General features: G+C 44.2%; 2 protein-coding genes and 1 non-coding gene across 3 annotated transcripts in view; 1 reads left to right on the forward strand and 2 right to left on the reverse strand.

Annotated features, from left to right (window-relative positions):
* The window catches only part of LOC147982305 (uncharacterized), an 838-nt gene extending 462 nt beyond the window's left edge, over positions 1-376 (forward strand). The window contains exon 1 of the mRNA XM_087514330.1: positions 1-376. This exon is cut by the window's left edge and continues 462 nt beyond it. Within this exon, the coding sequence (XP_087370456.1) occupies positions 1-264 (264 nt within the window). The 3' untranslated portion in view covers positions 265-376.
* Positions 377-16561: 16185 nt separating this feature from the next.
* Positions 16562-16633, reverse strand: TRNAC-GCA (transfer RNA cysteine (anticodon GCA)). Its single transcript has one exon. It is a non-coding gene; the product is annotated as a tRNA-Cys (tRNA).
* A 350-nt stretch (positions 16634-16983) lies between these two features.
* On the reverse strand, positions 16984-19612 carry LOC125546280 (uncharacterized). Its single transcript, XM_048710494.2, has 5 exons — positions 19506-19612; positions 19194-19240; positions 19024-19098; positions 17448-17552; positions 16984-17355 (listed from the first exon to the last, which is right to left on the reverse strand). The coding sequence occupies exons 2-5, from the start codon at positions 19215-19217 to the stop codon at positions 17239-17241; spliced, it is 321 nt and encodes a 106-aa protein (XP_048566451.1). The 5' UTR covers positions 19218-19240; positions 19506-19612; the 3' UTR covers positions 16984-17238.
* Between the last annotated feature and the right edge of the window lie 3163 nt (positions 19613-22775).

Consider the following 22775-nt stretch of genomic DNA (forward strand, 5'->3'; position numbering starts at 1 on the left):
TACTACAGGTGCTGCGACAACCTTTACCAAGTCCGAACGATTGTCAACTACCAGATCCGCTGGTCCGCTATATTCACCCTAGCCCACAAGCACAAATCTTCGGCGCGGAATATAATCCTAAAGTACCCCAAAGACTCAAATATAGTCAATCAAGAAGGTGGTAAGAACCTTGCTGAGTTCCCAAACAGCATAGAGCTTGGGAAGCTCGGACTCGGTCAAGATCCGAACAATGACGGAGCACTCAACTACATGTTTAATAAGTAGTTGTCTTTTTCTATTTGGATTTTAGCGAACAGGCGTTTACATGAGATTAGTTGAGTAGGCTTGCCTTATCTGCTATAAGATAGCTAGTTGTGGGGCTTTCGAAAAAAAAAGGCTGAAGGCTTCGCTATCGCTCATGGCTTGTATTGTAGTCGTAGTCTTGTAGTCGGCCCTCCATGCCTCTTTAGTCTTTCTAATCCTGAGGCCTTTTTCCTTCATTCATTTTGCGGTAGCTTACGTGTCAGAAAAATAGAACCTTTCCGGCCCGGAAGATCGCTGCTTCGCTTCTGGCGACTAGCTTCTACCCACAATGGCTAAAGCTACCTTGAATCAATCAATGAATGAATGATTCGTAACCCCCATGGGTTCGAGGACCTGTTGGTCAAAGGAAAAGGGGGGTCCAGATTCCAGGACGGAGCCGTATGAGGCGAGAGTCTCACGTACGGTTCCTTTGAGAAGGGTGTGATACCACCACCTATCAGGCCCGACGAGCGGTCCACGGAGCTGCATCCCTACTCACCCGGTCTATGCACATCGCTCTTTCCAGGAGGTTGGCTGCCTATCCTAGATCTTCCCATTTCCAAGAAGATCCCTTGTTTGATCTGGTTTAGTATCAAGGTTCTTCTTTTTCTGTTTCTATATATATGGGTCCGTGCAGCATTTCCACGATATCGTTATGATCAATTAATGGGACTTGGCCGGAAAGTGTTCTTGCCTCTATCATTAGCTCGGGTAGTCCCCGTTTCAGGTGTTTCAGTCACCTTTCGATGGCTCCCTTAATGTATGTGCCAGGAAGTTTCTTCTGAAGGGGGCTACTCCCCGAAAATGCCCCGCCCCTTGTTCGTTTGTCATTGGGGATTCATTGCTCGTTCTGCGGTTATAAGTAACATAGCCACCCTAATTTCTAGAATAGGGCTGCGGGCAGGAGGGCTTTGTTTGTGCAATCTTGCTCGCAACACCCTCTCCTCCGGCGAACCTGCGATCGCCGCCTCTAACTGAATGCTCAACTGAGGTCGTGTACAACAACCTTAACCGCACAAGCCTGGGCTGGGCCTACCCCCATCCCTAGAGGAGCCGTATGAGGCGGAAGCTCCACGTACGGTTTTGAAGCCGAGCCTTTCCAGCAATGGGGCCTAGGGACCGATATGATGATTGGTTTAGGTAGGGCAGCCGGCCTACTATGGGCACCTGTAGGGATTAGTGTGTGAGACCGTGATCCACAAACTGACGCATGGGACTCACCCTTGACTTGAGAATGGAAGAAGGGAAACATAGCATGTCACAAGAGCGAGGCGAGGGGGCTCCGCCCTACAGCGAGAGGGACGCCTCGCGAGCCGGGCTTTGGAGATGAGGCCTTTTGGCGAAGCCAAGTCAATTTCGGGCCACCAAACCCTGCAACTGAGGAAAAGGCCCTATGGAGTAAAGGGAAGCGTGTACGTTGTCACACTCCCCGCCCTCCAAAGGTGCCTAGAGGACGGGCCAGACGCAGCAGAGCGACGCCCCAGGAGCGGATTCCCCACGAGCAAGGGGACAGGAGACGGCCATCTCGAGGCACATCACGACCTACAGGCAACACCGGCGAGACCCAGGAAGGTAACCCGATTGGGAGTCAGAGGATCCATAGTACCCGCAGCCTCCCGGACTTCATATTCATCATTTTCTAAAGAAAGGGTAAGGGATCTCTTTTCTGCAACGGAAAAAAAATAAGCTCCGCTGATTTGACTCGGCACAACCTAACGATACATCCAATACCAATGATCTGTGCCTACCGATACGATACTCCTCCAAAAAATTGACTATATAAAGAGCTAGTGTCAATAAAAAGGCTAATGACAGAGAAGAGTCAATCTCCTTTACTCCTCCCGACACCTCAAGATGAGAAAATCCCTTCATCTAGGAGGGCGCCCATGCCTACTCAGGGAGCAACTTCTACCACGGCTGACACATTATCTCCCACAAAGACCAACCACCCATCCCGAAGAGAAGTTGACTGACGGGGATGTCTCGAGAAGAAATTCCAGAATTGGTAGCCTCCCAAATCAAACATACATTGACAGGGGTTGCCAACAAAAAGAGAGGAAAGAGGCCCTAGTGAATTTGATATGGTACCGTACCCCAAGGAAGGGGTATACTATACTGCGCCAAAATGCAAAATGTTGAATGGGGTAGGGAACCCTGAACAACACCTCGCCCTTTTCAAAGCTACATGCGGGAATACTGGGGGCAATGAAGCCCTTCTTCTCCTATTCTATACTAAATAAACAATCTAATTCTAGGAAGAGTTTCGAATACTGAAACTTAAAGGAAGGGCAGTTAGAATAAATCAAGGGATGACACTTTCAATGCGCGAAATCCATTTTGAGTTAGAGTGCGAAACTTCTTGCTGCAGCCGTTTTATTCGCTGCTTGCTACTTTCTAAAATGGAAGATAAGATGAATGAATGAATAGATTGCATTTTTTTTCTAGTTCAATCTATAGTCTAGATTCCATTCCCTCGATCCACTCTCATTTAAATGATGGGATTGGGCCATACCAACCTTCACTTAGTCTTAATAAAATATTGCTTCATATCTTCAAGGATTGGGAGGAGGTGGCGTAAAAAGGAAGGAAAAAGGAATTCGAAATCCGTCCCTTCCCACAGAATCATCGGGCTTGACTTTCCTTACTTTCCCAACCCCGCTACTGTAAAAAGAACTCTTTTGTTTTGAGACTAGCTAGTCGCTATGGTTTGCGGGAAAACTCTTCTCTCTCTGGTCTCACTTCGAGTCCTTCTAGAAGTAAATAAGGGAAATGCTTATTCAACTACGGCACTGTCGGACAACCGACCGGATTCAAGCCCTAGCCCCTCAACTCGGACGGACTTGTGGAAATCCTCGAAAACAAGTATTGCTCAACTCACCTATCTATAACATAGAAATGTTGCATCCAACCCTGGAACGAGAGGTAAAGAATAGGCTACCATACGAGATGAGACGACTTCATTCTTGGCTTTCATCCCTATGCTTAAGAAAGATAAGGGATTGGATTTCATACCTTTTATTTAGAGCTCCGTCGTTCCGACTGGAAAATGTAACCTTCCACCATACGTAAACCAAACCTCTTTGCTTTCTGGCTTTTCCTTCCAATAAACATCAGGGTGCGAATCTGAGTAGTTCCTTGCTCAAGACCACGAAGCAAGAGCGAAGCAGAACCGGTTTTCAATTCATCGAAACTCTTGAAAAGTTCCTTTGCTTTTACAGCGAAAGCACCTGCCAACAAATTGGAACCATAATCCCCTCCATCTGCCTCGCTCTCTATCTGGTAGTATATGCTCTGATCGAGGCCCTATTCTTATTATGATGATTTGGATATTGAATTGCCTTTGACTGATTCATCTTACCATTTTACTAGAGTTTTTTTCCAGTAAGTTTAACATGAGCGGAATTGGTGTACTTGACCAGTAGTGAACTCTCAGTTGTGTTCGATAGTCGGTTACGAGTTCCCATATCTTACGCAACCTTACCTTTTCTTACTATGGGCCAAATTGCGGAGGAAAGCAGAATCATTGTTTTTCGTAGAACTCACTTTTGCTACTGGAGAGTACCTTCCACCAGGTCAGAGCCATGGATCCAAAGCCTACTAGTTAGCTTTGAAGGTTTAGGCTTGAGAGAAATCTTGAACAGAACACCGCACTCCCTCCTATCAACTTATTCAGATTTGCTTATTTCTTTCTCTTTCGTTTTTGTAGATATAGGCTTTGGCGGATTCTCTCAAGGCTCGAGTGAAGTGACAAGCACATATTACCGGAAGCTAGTGATCCCGCCCGGCCAGCTCAGCATGCTTTAGAGCTCCTTGATTGGTACGAGGTAGTGATAGCAAGAGGCAACTCTCAATTGTTGTAATATAGAGACCTCTTTCAATGATTATAGATCCAAAGGATCGTTATTGATAGGAAACTGCCAGTAGCCCTTGACTTTGACTTGAAGAATTGAATCCGCCTTCTTCTTCTTATTCTTCTGAAAGTCTCCCAGGCGTGGTATCATCGGATCCACAAGGTCAATTTGTATCCATTTGTTCGGAAACCGGAAATGCCAACTACTCACTTCTTGCTGAGGATGAAGGTGCCATGGGTGATAGCGCCAGCCATTCCCTCATTGAAAAGAAAGCGCCAACCCTGCTACTAAAGCTAAGGCCAACCGCATCCCAGTGAAATGAAATGCTTATGAAAAATAACATAGATTAATCTTGATGCGATCGATGCAGACACACTTCTTTTCTTACAGGCTACAGTCAGAAACAACAACTTCGCAAATCACCCTAAGAGTGCCATACGAAAAAACAAAAGCAACTGTGGGTATAGACCAATTTCCTGCCCATGAAGAGGCTCAGCCTACCAAACCCTGTTCTTTGCCTGCTTACCGAGCTCTCCTCATACCGAGTATCTAGGCATTTCTTCTCACAGACCGGTTGGGAGAAAGTTGGCATTCTTTAATATGTCACTGGGGACCCGTACTTACTTGATGGAATGGATGGGATGATGTGTTTCAGTTCAGCCAGTAGTGGAGGTTTCCTCGGCCTAGTCACGTAAGAGCCCCCTTCTTTTTCTAGTTAGTTGAAAGAAAAGCAATGGGGAAGGTTGGCTTACCAGTTAATTGGTCTGTATCATATCTTGCTATGGTGGGACATCCTCTTCAGTTTAGGTATCCGGGCTGGCTGTTAGCTTTAGTCGTTCGGCACTCTTCCTTCATTCTCATTCAACAAGGAGAAGTGTCTAATCAAAATCATTGGTTGAGCCTCGCGTATATTATATGATGTCGTCCTGGAATTGAACTAGCGTTTAAGGTCGATCAAGTTCAAACAATTCGGCTCTGCAAGATCAATCAGATATCAAGTAAGAGATAGGCGCTTCCTATTAGTTATAGACTGCTTCTGTGACAAGTGGATCCCTTTAGGTTTAGTTGTTAATTGTACTATTCTCTTCAATAATTAGGTCTTCCGTATTCCTATTGGGGTCAGTGGTCTTCACCACTCACTGAGTCTGGATTCATTTCATGGGTATTATTTGATGAGTGATCATCAATCTCTTCCATTGCTCCTATGTGCTGCTATACATACAAGGTACATGGGCCATGGGGCCTAACACACACTATACAGCCCAGCCCAATACTCAACACTCCCCCGGCTAAAGATATCTAACATGCCTATCTTGTTACAAATTGCTAAACCCTCACAAGGACCTACTCGTTTAGTAAAACAATCAGCTACCTGTTCACTATACTTAATGTTACCCCCTTCTTCAACCGAACAATCTCAATCCGAAGGAAGTATCGAAGAGGTCCAAGATCCTTTACCTCAAATGCTTCTCCCAGTCTTGCCTTCAAACATTTGATTTCTTCAACATCGTCTCCAGTAATCACAATATCATCCACATACACCGCCAAAATGGTGATATGGATTCGTCTATGCCGGTACTGTATGATCTCCATTACACTGAGAGTAGCCCATACCACAAACAACTCTCCTGAACCTGTCCACGCCCGTGGCGACTGTTTCAAGCCATACAAAGATTTCTTGAGTCTACACACCTTCCCATCAGTCTGTTTGTTCCAAAACCTGGAGGAATGTCCATATGGATCTCTTCTTGTAAATAACCACCATGAAGAAAAGCATTCTTCACATCTAGCTGATGTAAAGGCCACCCAAAGTAAGTTGACTGCGCATGAGATTAAGGTTCTCACCGTGTCCATCTTCGCCACTGGTGCTTTGGTCTCATCATAGTCTATCTCCCGTCTTCCTATAACCTTTTGCAATTAGCCTTGCCTTCTATCTATCCACCTTACCCTCTGGAGTCTGTTTTACGGTGAACACCCATTTCCATCCAACTGCTCTTTTTCCTGCTGGGAGTGGAAGAAGATCCCACGTCTTGTTCTTCTGAAGTGCACCAAGCTCCTCCTTCATTGCGTCTTTCTTTCCACCGGGGATCCAGCTTTGCAGCCTTCCAATCCTTTGGATAGACACTGATTGTAGAGATGCAATGAATGCTTTGTGTGCGGGTGAGACATAAGAGTCTGAAACTCAATTTGCAATGTCATGCTCATAGCCATATCGGACCGGAGGCTTTCCAGCATTAGTCCTAGTCTCTCTGCGTAGTGCAAGCGGCAATTCCAAAGAAGTATTACCACCTGTCTCATTTTAACCTCCATCTTGCTCTTGTGGCTCCTCCTCGACTACCTCAGGTTGCTCTTGTGGTTCTTCATCCAAGACCACTAGCGGTACAAGAAGAATGGGTCCCGGCTCGGGGGCGGGGGTATCTTACTTCTTTTCCTCTGCGTTCGTGACAAGCTAGTAGGCACTCTTGTGTGGGTTGGCTCATTCCCCTGGAAAACGAATATTAAGAAGATAGATACCATTCCGTCGATACTAGATTCATTCTTTCTGCTCAAAAAGAACAAAGCCTCTATTGTGGGAAAAGTCTTTGAAACCCGAAGTTCTAAAATAGAAAATGGAATGAAGAAGGGGTGTGACCTTATGGCCAACTATACTAGCTCCCCTAGAGGGATAATATAGCTCCTAAAGGATGATTGTTTATGGTATATTACCGTAATTGGAGAATTTGACCTGGTGCTGACTTGCTGCTGTTCTGAGAAGGGGACCTTGCAAAGCTTGACAAGTTTTTTTTATATTTATCGATCCAATCTGTCTACAGATAGGCGCCTGCTGTGGCAGCAATTAATTAATCTCCGCCTTAGCATACAAGGACCATGCTCGCAGCGGGTAGTTACGGTGGTTTTGAGGAGACCCGCTCAAGGTCGCTGGTTCGGAGCTATTCCGAGATCTCAAGGAGCGCCAAGCTCAATACGTGCAAGAAGAAAGAAAGGCTTCCACCTACGACTGCAGCTGTTGGTACTTTATCTCTGTCGCTTTCAACTCCCACTCCTTCTCCCTTTGGTTTCTAGAGGAAGTGAGAAAAAATAATATATCTTGTGTAACTAATCTTTCTTATCGAAAGGTTATAGTTCGTAGATCATTTCTATAAGGACTATTTGAGCCATATCCGGTGCTTTGGACCTCTTTTAGCTGCTAGGTATCTACTGGGTTCAATCCCCACTTCCGCTTGAAATGAGTAAGTCAATCCTCTTGCTCGGCTGTGATACGAATACTATTCATACGCAGACCCGGATCCAAGATATGGGGCATAGACAGCTAAGAATGGCTTCTGAGTTGCATTCATTGCACTCTGGAATGTGGGGCTCCTTGGCTGATGTGATGGAGCGGTATCAGCAGATACTTGCAAAGATCAAATCAAGCAGAAGAAACAAGGAAGTTAACTCAGCGCCATCGGCCACCTTAACACGAACAGCTTGGGACAGAGGTGTAATGCCTGACAGAGAATCAGCAATAGAATGCATTTTGCATGCATTTTTCATCGAGTGAAACTACTTGAATAAACTGGAAGTTTTAAACCAAGTACTCTTGAAATCGCTACCCCCTGGGATGGAAAAAGAGGCTCAGGTTTTAGCCCTCCGTTTTACCCCGGAAGTCGTTGTTCGTCTTTCGATATGAGAGGATGGCAAGTGTCCGCAATGACTTAGCGACTTAGCCAATTGGTTACAGATTCTAGACTGATCGATCAGATCACATCATCTCGAGCAAAGAGCTGAGAGCAGAGAAGCGACATCGCTTCGACACTCCTTCCTCTTTTCATTATGAAACCAATATCAAGCAAGATATGAAGAAGAGGGCGGCTCCCTAGATTGAACACATAAAGTAGTGCCAAGATCTCCTCTATGCGAGAGAGAAGTTCTCAGAAATGATGGAGCTGTTGGTTTCGGTCATTGTACGCTTGGTTGCTAAACCGCACCCTTTACGGCGTCTGTAGGAAGAATTCATTTTGGTCCCAAAACTTATAAGAGATCTCGGTAGTGAATATGCAATGCTGAATTCCAATAAGTTGGTACTTCGCACACGGAAGAAGCTCGTGTTAAAGATAGTTTCATCCAGACCGAACCCTACCTTAGTGTCTCATCCCCACCCACCAAGTCTTTATCCGCGGTGAAAGGAGTGGTTTAATTCGATGCAAGGTGCAAACGAGCTTTTCCAAAGATGGAGTCCTTTCAGAAATACATGTGCCAGAAGAAAGCAGATTCTTTTTCTATCATAAAATGAATCTGCTTTTTGATGGCCATTTCGGTCCGTTGTGGGACCACGGCTTGCAAAGAAGGTATTTAGCGCAAAGAACTTCTTCCGCTTTTGGGGATTCCACTAATTGATAGAAGGAAGTGGATGCGGCAGGATTGGCCCCAATTGAATCACTAGTAGAAGAGATCCACGTGCAGAGACTGTTAGGGAGATGCAGATGGAGGGACGTTTGGATTGCTGCTAGAAGGGCTTACGACGAATAGATTGTTGGAATGGCTTTAAGTGAAAGGGAATCCGGCAGCTTATGTGAAAACTTCCCTTGTGGTTTAAAGTTCAAATAGATCAGGTGCCTATGTTGTTGATACACCGAAAGATACTAATGCTATGCTCCAATGCGGGATGAGGGCCAACGATTGTGATGAGTGGGGACCTTAGAGCTGAAAACCTACATACAGTGACCCTTATGGGCAGCGCCCTGGGCTGGCTATGTACGAGACATCAAACCGTCTCCCGAGTCCAAAGTTTCCATTTCCAGGCCTGATAGTCTTCAACTGAAAAAAGTAGGGCGGAGAACTAGTAAGAATTGTGCCTGCCATTCAATTCGTGACGTGGATGATCCGCCGACGGAATCGATTAGGTGAAACGGCTCTGCAAAGTTTGTTTGTTCATAAAGGCTGCATGCAGCCATGCAATTCGTACTGCATGGCGATATTACTCTACCACTCTATAAATGGTATATAGATATCTTCACTTCATCACAAAGAAATTGAGTACTAGCACGCATTGCTATGGATGCTGCAACCGCAAACAGGCTTTCTGCAATTGCTACCGAAACGGAGCAACTGAAAAATGAGATTGAAGGGCACCGTAGAGTGCTAAACAACCAGTTGAGAAGTGTTAGAACAATGGATCCTGCAAAGAAAGAAGCGCGCATTCGCGCTACCAGAGAGCGCATAGAGGGTTTGGAGGAGAGGCAGGAAGCGCTGCGGGTGGAGCAGCAAGTGCTCTTTATTCGTCTAGCATCTCGCTAGAATAGAAGAGTCCGTAGACTCTTTTTAGTTTTCTAAGGTTGGTTTAAATTCAATAAGTGTCTGGAGACATTTGTTTTCATGTCAGGTGTTCTTTGTCTTAGTTTGATTCCGATCTACTCCTATGCTGTGTGTCTTTGTTTGGTTTGATTTCTTGTGTTTGCATGTATGGGCTAGCCGTCAGTGTTCAATGCTTATGTTAATATAATAACGCCAAAATGTGCTGCAAATTCATGTTCAAGTTGAAATAAGGCCGAAGGGCTAAGTGTACTACTGGAGATTATATATTCCAGCTCTGAAGTTTCCTTTTGAGCCCCCGTTCTACTATGGTTTGGATTCTAGTTGAAGCGTGCGACCATCTATTCAGATGAGGAGACCGAGTAAGAAACCACTAAGCGGAGAGCAAACAGATCAATCTCTATCTATGAGTTTCTCAACCAAGATCCACTATTCAACCAAGACCCACTAACTAATACTTTTACGCGAGCTTAGTTATTGGAAGTTGCAGCCGAGGAACTCTTATCCCTAGCCACAGTTGTTGCAGCACAAGGCTTTGTCGCGATTGGGTCATATGTCAGTACTCTCACATTCCCCGTGGTCTCCCTAGTATGCTGAGCTGAACTGAAGTGAAGTGAAGCTGCGGGCGATGATGGACTGATCCCATGCTATTCAGGCGCCTGACAACGCTGGCTCCGACGGTGATGAGTCTGACGGTGGCTCAGATGTTTCTCTTCCTGATCCTTCAAGGTCCCCCGTTCCTGACATCGTCCAAAGGCCGTTGGCGCTCTCCCATCTGACAGTGCGGGCTCTGCGTGTCGCCTATGGCAACACTACCTGAGTGGTCTATTGCATAGTGGATCCACGGGTACCCCGTCGCTGCTTCGTTTTTATCAACATCCGGTAAGCAGAACGGACAGAGAACTGTCCCGATTTCTCGTAATGCCAGGCCCAAAAGTCCTCCATCCGCATAGCAGCAAAAGTAGGCATTTCTTTGATACTTACTCACCTGTGGCTAGATTTACCACCATTCGAGTACTACTATCACGGGCTGCCTCGCACGGTCTTCTCGTTCATCAGATGGGCAGACGGCTTTCCTTAATGGGGAGTTGGATGAGGAAATTTACATGGAGTAGCCAGATCAAGAGTACCCGCGCATTCGCCTAACCCCGGGTTTTTTCGATCAAAATGAAGATTTTTTAGAAAATAAGCCCAAAAAGCATCTGACCTTGAAAAGAATCACCAGTTACTTGATCCATCCCTGCGGTAAGTGGGAACGAATGTGACAGCCGATGGTAGTAGGATTTCCACAGGTTGAGCTCCTTATCTTTTGACTTTTCTAAGGATAGCCGAGTAGATATACTAGAATGGGATGAATCGAGCACGAGAAATCACTAGGCATAGGGGAGCCGTAAGGAAGAGGAGTAATATCGTTATAAAGTTCACGAATTCGATTCATTTTGGAATCGATAAGTGAACACGGAATCTCGTCTTGTTCCCCTTGGTTCCGAGGGAAATAAAGGGGAAATCACTGATTCATTTGGAGCTGTTTTCTAACTGACTCATTGACATGAGAGATTGGATGCGATGCGCCAGTCACTCGTACTACAGCGGACAAAGGTCACCGGCAAACGACCGTTCCACAATGGAACCTGGCACTACTGTTTGCCCTAAGGGCCGACCCACCTTTTCAGAGAAACAGACACATGACATCACTATATTACGCATTTTCGAGATAAGAAAGTGGAGAATGCAATCTTCCCTTTTTTACATTTTAAACTCATGTCCATGGTCTGTTTTATTCCCAATTGTTGCCCGTGTGAAAAGAAAGAAGAGAAATTGGGCCATGTTTCCCGAGAGAGACTGCCTTCTCTCAGGCCAGCAGTCTTATACTTATAGTCGACTGCTCTATGACGATCTGACCTCTTTCCTGGGCTCTGCTTGCTCGTCTACGCTCCGACCAATTCAGTCAAAATCGAAAAAACGATGTTTCCTTGAAAAAGTCTAAGAAATAGTAGTAGTAGTCAAAAAGTGCACTTTTTCCATATATTTCGATTTATAGGGATCCCTATCTTTATCTCTATCCACAGAGATACCTATCTATATAGAGAGAGATTTTTCTCAAAATTGATCTAGACTATCCTCTATCCGGATAGATATGTCCCTATGAGCGACTAGGCCGATCTTTTTTTATATGTTTTGGCCACGTCCGTTTCCGCTCCGAAGAGGAAGGTTTGGATCTTTCAATCTTATGTCGTGAGGGATGTGACCTATGTTAGGTCCATAAGATACCACAGCTTTTAGTGTTCTATGATTCACCTCCGAATAATGAGTAGGTAGTTCGATCCTTTTGATTCTTATCTTCCTAGTAAACGGGGATCCGGAGCAATAGGTCGAATTACTATATAAAGAAGACTTTTCTACAAAAGGACTTATTGTTCGAGTAGGAAGATTTTGGTTTTTCTCCTTCCCTCTTTTCAATAAGAAGAAGTATTTGAAATGAAACAAATTCCTCTTCATTCTGTTGTGCTCAGCGAAGGAACTGCCTAAGCATACTTTTGTGGATCCAAACTTCTTTGTTCTTTCAAAGTCTTCTTCTTGCATATAAGAACGCAACTTTTGCAATTCCTTGGATTTGAGTAGTAAGCGGCATCCCCTCTGAGTTGTGAGTAAGCGGAACCATTCTTTTTTTGTTCTTCTCCAGATTCTGGCCGGTAGGAATTTGCCTCTTCTTTTTTCAACTGATATGGCCGATAGGAATTTGCCTATGATTTTTCCAACTGATATGTCGATATAGAAAGATCTCCTTATTTCAAAACCGCGGGTTCTCGCGTCATTTTCTTTAAAAGATATTAGATCACCGTGGGAAACTTTCAAATGAGTAATGGTTACCAGTCCATTATTCAAACAAACCCTTCGATGACTTATCGGCTGCCTTGCTTGAGGAAGAGTGTCACTAAAATGGAGACGAACCGGAATCACTACCGATCTTGTTTCTTGATTGAGTAAAAAAGGGATATATAAAGTTCGTTCTCTTCCTCTGTGCATCTCCCTTATGGGTAAATCCCCATAATAAAGAGACAACTTTCGTGTAGTTTGTGATTTGATGTTACTGTTTAGATTTTCTCTCCGAGAAAGATTTCTTTTAATGGATCTCCTCTTGTTCCTCAATCTTCGGAGAATACGGCGTTGGATTAGAGAAAGTTCTCTGTTCCGAACATTTCCTGGAAGTAGACGACACGTTTTAAATCTTAATGCTGGCATGGCATATTTCGTTGAATCAGTCTTTTTCGCCACATCGCGTATAAAGGGAATCGAACCCAACTCTTCCACGAACCCCCCACGAATGGCCCTCCCTTAATTCAATGAACTATGAGAATTCCTTTTTTTGTTTTTTTCTTTTCAGTTCTCATAAGTCCTTGATATACTAGCAGAAACTCAATACTTGACCGACTGCGTCACAGTGCTCAGGTAAAGTGGCAGTGGTTGAAAGCGAGCGGAAACGTCAGTGTTTTCTGTGCGTTACGATAGTAGTGGTGAAATAAAATCCAATTCAAATATCTCAACGTAAAAGGAAAATCGTTTCACTTTGAAAGGAAAGCTAGCTATATGAGATCGAAATCACTCTATCTACGATATTCATTGCACCATGATTGAAGGACAATGAGGGGCAGGTTATATTCCCTTTCTTCTGATCGATTGAGGAATCGCTGATAATGACACCACGTCTGTAGCATCTACTGCTATTGCAAGGCCCGAAGCACGTGGGAGAATGTTCGTTTTTTCTGGATCGGATTAGCAAAAGCAAGCAAGCGTGTGATGTGGCGGGGAAGCCTAAAAGAAGCCTTTGGGAGGCAGTGTGGTGACGCCTGTTTGGCGCGTGGGAATTAACTAATCTAATGATATATTGGTAACTGCCTGTGGGTCCGCACACCACTCCTTATGTTCAGCTAAAAAGCCTTCCGGGTCGAATTTATTAAGAAATAATCAAAGATTAGAATGCCAATGTGAATTTAGGTTCAAAAGGATCAATAGCACATGACGAAGTTCAAGTGTCTTCTCTTCAAGAGAATAGAGCATAATTGTAGGATTATATGGATATCAGTGCTTTTATTCAATTCCCGAGGCACTCTTCAACGATTGAGGAGATTCCCGAGGCAGTCTTAGTGCTATCGTCAGGGTCACCAGCCTACTGTACCCCTTATTCTGGCTTAGCCTTGCTTAAACAGAAGAGGCTTGGTTAGCATCCTTTCTATCAGGTGCTGTTCTTTGCTACCAACAATTCTTTAAGTACGCGGTGAAGTAAATAATAGTGCACTTGCTGACAGTAGAACCCCCAAGAAATATCACAGTATAGGCCGATATCTTTGTGCAATGTCATTTACAAGCTATGCTCCAAAGTCTTGGCAAATAGGCTGAGAGAAGTACTGGATGAGATCATTTCCGAGGACTTATTAAATAGGGGTGCTTTTTCTACGAATATAATCAATTCCATAATGCTATCCGCTTTGACGAAGCAAATCAGATGACGGGCGATCTACGCCTCGAAAAGGAGAAGAAGTGGTTCTCGGTACTGAGCAAAAAGTCACTTTCGATGCAGAAAGTAGGAAACCAAGGAAGCAGGCATTGGCAAAGAGTGAATCTTTATCCGATCCTATAATGGCTCAATCCGATCCAACAACGGTACTTCCAAAGGCTCCTCGGCTAAGAAAAATAATAGTTGTATTGGCAAGGCATGAAAGGGATTTTCTAATGCTATCCGAAGACGAATCGGAATACGGAACCGGAAGCCGTAGCCCAGAACCTTTAGCTTGAGCGGAAGGGGAGGAAACCGGCTATTCGAACTGGCGGGTGGGTGGATACCCTAGTGCTTATTGCTTTGTCGGTGCAGGGGCGGAGAGGGATTCATTAGTTTGACAACACAAGGGTGTCATGTGGAGAAAGAGAATTGAACTATTCTCCGGGTACTGGTACCGCTTAAGCCCAAGCAAGTGAAGAAATCCTGTAAGATGGACTTGATTTACTTTCCTTTCCAAGACCTATACCATATGGTTTGGGTATACCACTATCACCTATCGAAATGAAACACTAACCTGCCCACGACCCCCTATACCGGATACCTTTGCTTTGAAACCAATGACTAGTAGAGGATTTCGAGGAACAACAGCAAAGGGAAGTAGGGATGGGCTTTCCTCGGATTAGTATTCGGATTTCGCTGGTCTTGCCAATGGTTGTTATTCAAAAGAAGGGTTCGCACCGGCAAAGAAGAATATATTTTCTAGTTGTAGCTTTCGAGGAGAAGAAGGATTGAATCAAAGGGACGAGCAAAGGCACATCCCGTACTACAATTTAATGTACACTACGAGAGACGCCCCTGTGCTTCATGCTCTGCTCCGTCTTGATGAGGCGCCTCCGGGACGCCAGGTAGCTGGGGGCGGCGCCGCGGGGCGCGTGGCCCTTGAAGGAGCAGTAGGCGTACCGGCATGCGCGGTGCCCCTCGCAGCCCCTCCTCGCGCCGCCGCTCTTCTGCGTGGAGGCGCACGGCGTGCTCCCAACGAGCACCGCCTTGGCCACCATCGGCTGCGCGGCGTGAGTGGAGGTCGCCGCAGCAGCCTCCCGGCCGGCCCTGGCGCCGGAGCTGCTGGTCGGCCTCGTGTAGCCGGGGTCCGACGATGCGGGCGCCCTCGCCGCCATGGCCTCGGCCCCGCCCCCGGCGCGCGTGCGGCCCCCATTCCCGAGGACGCCGGGCCTCGTGCGCGGCTGCTTGCAGTGCACCATGGCGGGCGGCGGCGGCCAAGAAAGGAAAGAAAGGCGGAGACCAGATGGAGATTGGGGTTTGTTGCGGGTTGCGATCCTGGTGCAGACCCACACTAGCCTACTCAGCGTTCTCTGCCTAGTCAGTGCCTAATCAGAATCATGGGCGCACATAAACTGCTCCAGATTACATATAAACCGCTCAAGGGGGTTATTAACCTGGTTTGAGTAATTTCAGGGTGTTATTTATCCCGGTTTTGAGTTTAGGGGGGTATGTATCCCAAAGAGTATATTTGAGGGTGATTTGTATACTTCTTTCAAAAAAAGTCAGACATATGGAAATTTTATTTATTTATTTTTTGCAAGGAAACTTCAATCGATTCATCATGCCATGATAGTGCAAAGAATACAAAAATAACAAAAATTACACCCATGCCTGTATACCACCTAGTAATGACTACAAGCACTGGAGCGAGACGAAGGCGTGCCGCCGTCACCTTCCCCCCCTCATCGAAGTCGGGCCAAACTTATTGTAGTAAAATTCGCCGTGCTAAGGCCTTGCAGGACCAATGCACAAGAATAACCACCTTCACCGATGAAGGGAAGTATAGATCAAAAGGACCCAACCTATAGACATACGAACAGAAAATTGGATCAAAAAGATCTGCAGAAGACACACCTTCAGACTCCCTTCGACTACGCTAGACACATCTCCAGAACGTAGGCTTGTCGGGGAGAACCTTATTAATTCCACCGGTCAGTGAGCCCCGCCACCGACTGTCTTCATGAGCAGGTCACTAACCCTGAACAAACTCATAAAAACACCCAAAAACAAAGCAACATACCTCCCGCTAGCAAGAACCAAGGGCCCACTGCTCTTCCATGGCCCTAGGGGCACCAGAGATGAGGCAGAGAGATGGAAACTTGAATTTTGTCCTTAAAGAAGATGTAATTTGAACTGGTCTTAGATATCCAACTATTCATCGATACGAATAGAATGAAATTATGTAAGAGAATGTGTAGTGTGCGAGTTTTGCTGGCACTGTGATTTTTGTCAGGCTGGAAGAGAGACACTTTTTGTCAGGCTAGAAGAGAGACACTTTTTTTCCATGAGAAACGTAAAGAGCCTTGTGTTTCTGTGCATTGATAGAAAAAGAGTTTGTACAAACCCAATGATGGGCAACAGAGGTGACAACATGAAGAAACGTAAAGAGCCTTGTGTTTCTGTTTTGCTTTTATATAGGCGTCCCACCATAGCTGAGAGATTGCTGCTCATTCCCCGAGTTAAATCTTTTTAGAATCCATGGGAATATGGAATAAAAACTGTAAAACTGAAGACGTAATAACGACACAAGTATTGCATATGGCTGAGGCAAAAAAGGAAAAAAAAAAGCAACCATGGGAGGGCCCAACCGGGTTCGAACCGGTGACCTATTGATCTGCAGTCAATTGCTCTACCACTGAGCTATGGACCCCGTTATGCCTAATGAAAACCAGTAAGGTACTAATCCTGTTATCTGTGTTTTTGTTTTCTAGACCACATTTCTTTTAGTTCTCTCGCTAAATATAAAATATTAATCCATGTAAAGTGACAAAAACGATGAACAAACGACAAAGCCCTGTACAGAGGTGGGCAAAAATTTACAAATTCACAAACTCAAAACCAATGGCAAATTGAACATATTTGATATTTTAAAACTGTATTCGGCTGATATATAGATGATCCTAATAGAAACCGACGGTGCAAGTTAAGATGGACAATCACTAATTTCAAGGTGGGCAATTACAAATTTCGATGAACTCGGAATCAACAGCAAATCAAACATTTCACAAACATAAATTGTCTCCTGCCGATATATTGATGATCCGAGTAGAAACTACGAGTGCAATTTAGATACAGGACAGGCAAAACTCAGAACATCCCAAACTACAACACTGAACCAGTAATCGATACTGCTAAATCTCTGCTTGATATCATCTCTTAAACACTCGCTGTTTTAGAGTATTCAGTATTACAAACTTAACAGCGACTACACAGCAAAGACTCTTCCGGGCGTACAAGGTGTCGTCGTCGTCTAACTCATTTCGGGTTCCTTAGAACAATGATGACCGAGTCGCCGCGGAGGAACATCTTGCTGATGAACCTGTCCTTGTTCACTGGAAGGGCCTTCTTCTTGCCTTTGCCAGTCTTTGGAACCTGTAACCAGAGCAGTGGATGTTAGTGAACAGTCACAGCAATAAGCTCGAAGATAAGGAAGCAGCGCGGAAGTTGGGGTAATGGGCACATACCTCAGTCCACATCTCCCGAACATTCTCAAGAACCATGTTGCAATGACGGTCAAATGCCCTCACACGACCAAGAAGCTTCTTGTTGTTCCGGCAGTTGATAAGCACCTGAGGCAGAAGAGAGCATACAATGTCAGTACAACGGCTAATGTGGGAAACATCGTCTGTAGTCAGTGCAAGTGCAGACAAGCAGTCACCTAGAGATCTACTTCTTCATTATTTATTATACATGCGTGTTTGCGGCAAGCAAAGGTGTAAGGTTACACACATGAAACATTTACGTAAAACAGCTTGCCTACAGAAGTAGAGAATCACATCAAGCACGCAGACATATACACAATAAGACTTGTAGCAGCTATCAAGCGGATCAGCTAATAGCACCTTTTTTATTTGACTCCATCAAGGTTCATGGTGTGCATTGGGCTCACCCAAGGGTTCATAACTGGCTACACATTTCAAACATTGAGGCTTCATTAAACAGTCAGTCACTAATCTTGCAGCCAATTCTACATTAGCTACTACACAGACCAACCTACTTTAGTATATGACAACACAACCGACAACAACAATTTTAATTCCAGACATTTTCAATTTAGTAACCATATAATACCATAGCGGTGGTACATGCATGAAGCACGCAGCAATATGACCAACACAGAATTGCACTTGTCATAATACAACACAATATTATCAAGTCAGGACCATTGCATCACCTTCAAATTTCAGACAAGAGAAGAACTTTGATAAAAGATAATTTTCAGGTAATGGAGTTGCATTTCTTTCAGTTAATAAAAGGGCCTATGATACGCAATGAGAACACTAGGACAGATGCTGCACAGGAACTATTAGCAAACACAATTCAAGAAAGCCACAGCTCACTTGGAGAGCAGGATCATACAACCAACATTGCACAAAAGAGAGCTTTCAGGTTAAACAGTTGCATTTGTTTCACTTCATAAAAAGTGTGTATCGTATAGCATCAATAGCACTAGGACAAATGCTGCAGAGAAACATGCTTCACAGAAACAATGTTGATTACTCGCACATTACGCACCGGGGCAATTTATAATTTTGCAGGGCAAAGAGCACATCATTATTGCCGAAGGCAAATCAAGAAACTACAGTTCATCTGCAACAATACGTACAGAGTTGTGCTAAGTTTCAGGTTACAGAAAATATGATTCACCCAAACTGAATGGAATTAACTTTCAGATTACAGAGCTGCATTTGTTTCAGGTATTAATAAAAGGACCTATTATATGCCGTAATAACACTAGGACTATACGCTGCACAGGAACTAAATTGATTACTCGCATATTACGCACCAGGGCAATTAACTTGACAGCACTGCGAGGGCAGCGCTATTAGCAAACAAATTGACTAAACCAATGTTGACTTGCACAGCAGGATTCATCACAAGCAAATAGGCGATTGGATTTTCAGGCACAATATCAAACAACTAGGACACCAGAGAGTGTTCAATTCAAGCAGGTGCAGACAAACATGTGCAGAAAAAAGGAAACCCCAGCTCTTGGCAAAGCTGGGGTGACGATACAAGCAAGAACTCGGCTCGGCTCACCTGAGTATTGTTCTTGACGCTCATCAGGAGCAGGGACAGGGGCCCGGTGCTGAACTCCTCCTCCTCCTTCTTCGCCTGCCGCCGTAAACAGAACCATGTCAGTCACTAGTTAAGACATCCATACACCCAAAGATAAAAGTATGGGGAAATTGCAAGCGCGGGATGCTTACATTGGCAGCTGCTTCTTCCGCCATCGACGCGAAGCGAAGCCGGCGACCTGCGAGCGGAAACAAACCAAATCAGCAGCAACCCTAAGTCTCTCTTAGAGACCCGTACAGCAAGAGCCCGGGGCGACTGGACGAACTGTGGCAGCCCCCTCGTCCGGAACAGCTAGACTACCCGCGCGGGGAGGGGGGAGGGGGGAGGAGGAACCCTAGATTTCAGCGGCTACTCGCGGGGCGGCGGGTCACAGATCGAGAAGTGCTGGATAATTAATCGACGTTTTCGGGGCGCGGGGAAGAAGAGTCGGGAGCCGCCGTTACCTGCGGGGTGGCGGTGGCGGTGGCGGAGGCGAACCGGAGCGGGGGCGGCGGCGAAGAGGGGGAAGAGGAGGGGCGGGGCGGGGCGGGGGTTACGTTTTGCGGGAAGCCCCCTGTCCTTTGTCGGTTTATTAGTTATACGCTTACCACTAATGTCGGTTCTTTTTTTCTTTTTTGTTCCCTAATATGAGGCTTCTTTCGTGTTTCGCCTATGTCTTTTTTTCGGCTTTTTTTTTTTCTTTTTTCCTATGTCGGCATCGAAGGGAATTTTTCGTGTTCATTCACACACAACTAGTAGAAGGGGTTTTCCTTATTTTGATATTACAGTGTTTTCGAAATGCAGTCAGGCCACATACAACCATGTTTTGCAAAGTTTATTAACACAACATTTTTTCATCGAGATATGCACCAGCACTTGTTGTCAAAAGCCACGCCCGGGCCACTTTCATATTCCTTCATGAATGGAACTTAGATCGTCTTTCACCTCTTTCGATGAGTGGCTCATGGACCGATCTATTCAGCACAATTGTCATTGAGGCTTCTCGTGCCGTCCTCATTGTTCGTCTCTAATATGAACTTCGAGATGATGTGCTCAGTTGCCAATTCTACACCTCTCAAAAAAAAGAGTTACAAATTCCGCACCACTAGAAATAAGAGTTGCCAATTCCACACCACTCAAAAAAAGAAGAGTTGCCAATTCGGCCACGCAACAAGAAGTTAGCATATCTGTTGCTTTCGGCCACCCTCACGTGGCAGTCGCTAATGCTTCCACAACCGAGTAGGGGCAACTATGTATGGCTCCTTACCATTGTTTTATTTCTCAAGTAAGCTTCATGCTTTTTCAACAATTGTGTTGAGCTCCTCGATCCTTTTTACCATCCCTGGAGACCTTCCTTCTTAATCACGATCCATGCCCGAAAAACACCCATCATAACTAACTCTTTCTTTGATGAGCTTGCTTTCCCGATCAAGTCTAGGAATCAATTGTGTAACTTCGGCATCACAACGACAAAGGAGGCGGTGATCGATATTACATGCCCTAAGCTAGGCTTTCTGAAACATACACGACATGGTACACCAATGTAAGTGGTGCAGGGTCATCTCCTTCCTCCCATAGGCAACACAAAACACTCTAAGATTAATTTGCCGCTTGTTTCCATATATCATGCTCATGTCAGATACTTCTCCACGTCAATGACCCCCTCTTAGGACAAGTGTCTAATAAAATATTGGAGTCCCTGAAATACCTGGCTTTGAGGACTTAGGCGCATAGAGAATATTGCGTCGTGAGTATACTTGGCGCCCTACGTCTACTAATATTACCAATTCTTTGACATTCATCACAAGAGAAGACAAACTTACGGGCATCCTTTAAAAGAGTATGCCAATAAAAACCGGATCACAATACCTTACGCGCAGTTCTATCTCCAGCGTGAAGCCCTCCATAAGCTTCGGAGTGACACTTGCATAGGATCTGTTCCTGTTCATGCTCAGCTACACAATGTCTAATAACACCATCTACTCCTTCTTTATAAAGGTGTGGGTAATCCCAGAAGTAATGTCTTAAATCATAGAAAAACTTTTTTCTTTGCTGGTATGTGAAACTAGGTGGTATAAATTTAGCAACAATGTAATTAGCGTAATCAACATACCATGGAGCGGTACGAGAAGCATTTATGACAGCTAATTGTTTATCAGGAAAGCTATCATCAATAGGTAGTGGGTCATCAAGAACATTCTCTAACCTAGACAAGTTGTCTGCAACGGGGTTCTCAACTCCCTTTCTATCAATAATATGCAAATCAAATTCTTGTAGCAAGAGAACCCATCTAATAAGTATAGGTTTATCATCTTTCTTTTCCATAAAGTATTTAATAGCAGTATGATCAGTGTGAACAGTTACTTTAGAATCAACAATATAAGGTCTGAACTTATCACAAGCAAATACAACTGCTAAATATTCTTTTTCAGTACTAGCATAATTTCTCTGGGCACTGTCTAGAGTTTTACTAGCATATTGAATAACATTTAATTTCTTATCAACTCTTTGTCCTAAAACAGCACCTACAGCATAATCACTAGCATCACACATAATTTCAAAGGGTAAATTGCAATCAGGTGGCTGAACAATGGGTGCAGAAATCAAGGCTTTCTTAAGTATTTCAAATGCTTCTACAAAATCATCATCAAAGACAAAAGGAACATCTTTTTGTAAGAGATTAGTCAGAGGCCTAGAAATTTTTGATAAGTCTTTAATGAACCTTCTATAAAAACCGGCATGACCAAGGAAACTTCTTATACCTTTAATGTCCTTAGGACACGACATCTTTTCAAGAGCATCAACTTTAGCTTTATCAACTTCAATACCTCTTTCAGAAATTTTATGCCCCAAGACAATACCTTCATTAACCATAAAGTGGCACTTCTCCCAATTCAAGACAAGATTAGTTTCTTCAGAGTTTTAAATATTTTCTCTTCTTCCTGCTCTGAAAGTTTAGCACTAATAATAACAGGATATATCTTATTTTCATCAAGATAAGCATATTTAAGAGTATCAGGTAATGGTTTAAGCTCAAACACGAGATCACCCTTGGGTGGAGGAGGATCCCCTGGAATTTCAACAGGCAAGTTGTGTTTCAGAATATGTCCCTGTTTGAAGAATACTTCATCTATTTCCCTTCTTTCATTCACAAACATATCATTTTCATGGTCTAACAAATATTACTCTAAAGGATCATTAGGAGGCATGACAATAGAAGCAAGACCAATAATTTCATATTTACTAGGCAATTCTTTATCATGGGGTTGTCTACGAAATTTAGCAAAATTAAAATCATGAGACATATCCCCTAATCCAATAGAAACGATATCCTTTTTGCAATCTATCCTAGCATTAACAGTATTCAAGAAGGGTCTACCAAATATAATGGGACAAAAATCATCTTGTGGGGAACCAAGGACAAGAAAATCAGTAGGATAATTAACTTTCCCACACAATACTTCAACATCTCTTACAATCCCAACTGGTGAAATAGTATCTCTATTGGCAAGCTTAATTGTAACATCAATACCTTCTAATTCAGCAGTTGCAATATCATGCATAATTTCTTTGTATAAAGAATGGGGTATTGCACTCGCACTAGCACCTATATCACATAAACCATGATAGCAATGATCTCCTATTTTAACAAAAATAAAAGGCATGCCTACACTAGGTCTATGTTTATTTTTAGTATCGGGTCTAGCAATTCTAGCAGCTTCATCACAGAAGTA

This window comes from Triticum urartu, chromosome 3A (genome assembly GCF_056163025.1).
Source record: "Triticum urartu cultivar PI428250 chromosome 3A, HENAU_Tu73, whole genome shotgun sequence".
Classification (NCBI taxonomy): Eukaryota; Viridiplantae; Streptophyta; class Magnoliopsida; order Poales; family Poaceae; genus Triticum; species Triticum urartu.

What these genes read in the sequence shown, in the direction of transcription:
- LOC125546280 (XM_048710494.2), bottom strand. Translation starts at nt 19,217, where the DNA reads ATGGCGGAAGAAGCAGCTGCCAAT. An exon ending in CGGAAGAAGCAGCTGCCAAT is followed by an intron (nt 19,099 to 19,193) that starts GTAAGCATCCCG and finishes TTACGGCGGCAG; the next exon opens with GCGAAGAAGGAGGAGGAGGA. An exon ending in TTCGGGAGATGTGGACTGAG is followed by an intron (nt 17,356 to 17,447) that starts GTATGTGCCCAT and finishes CTCTGGTTACAG; the next exon opens with GTTCCAAAGACTGGCAAAGG.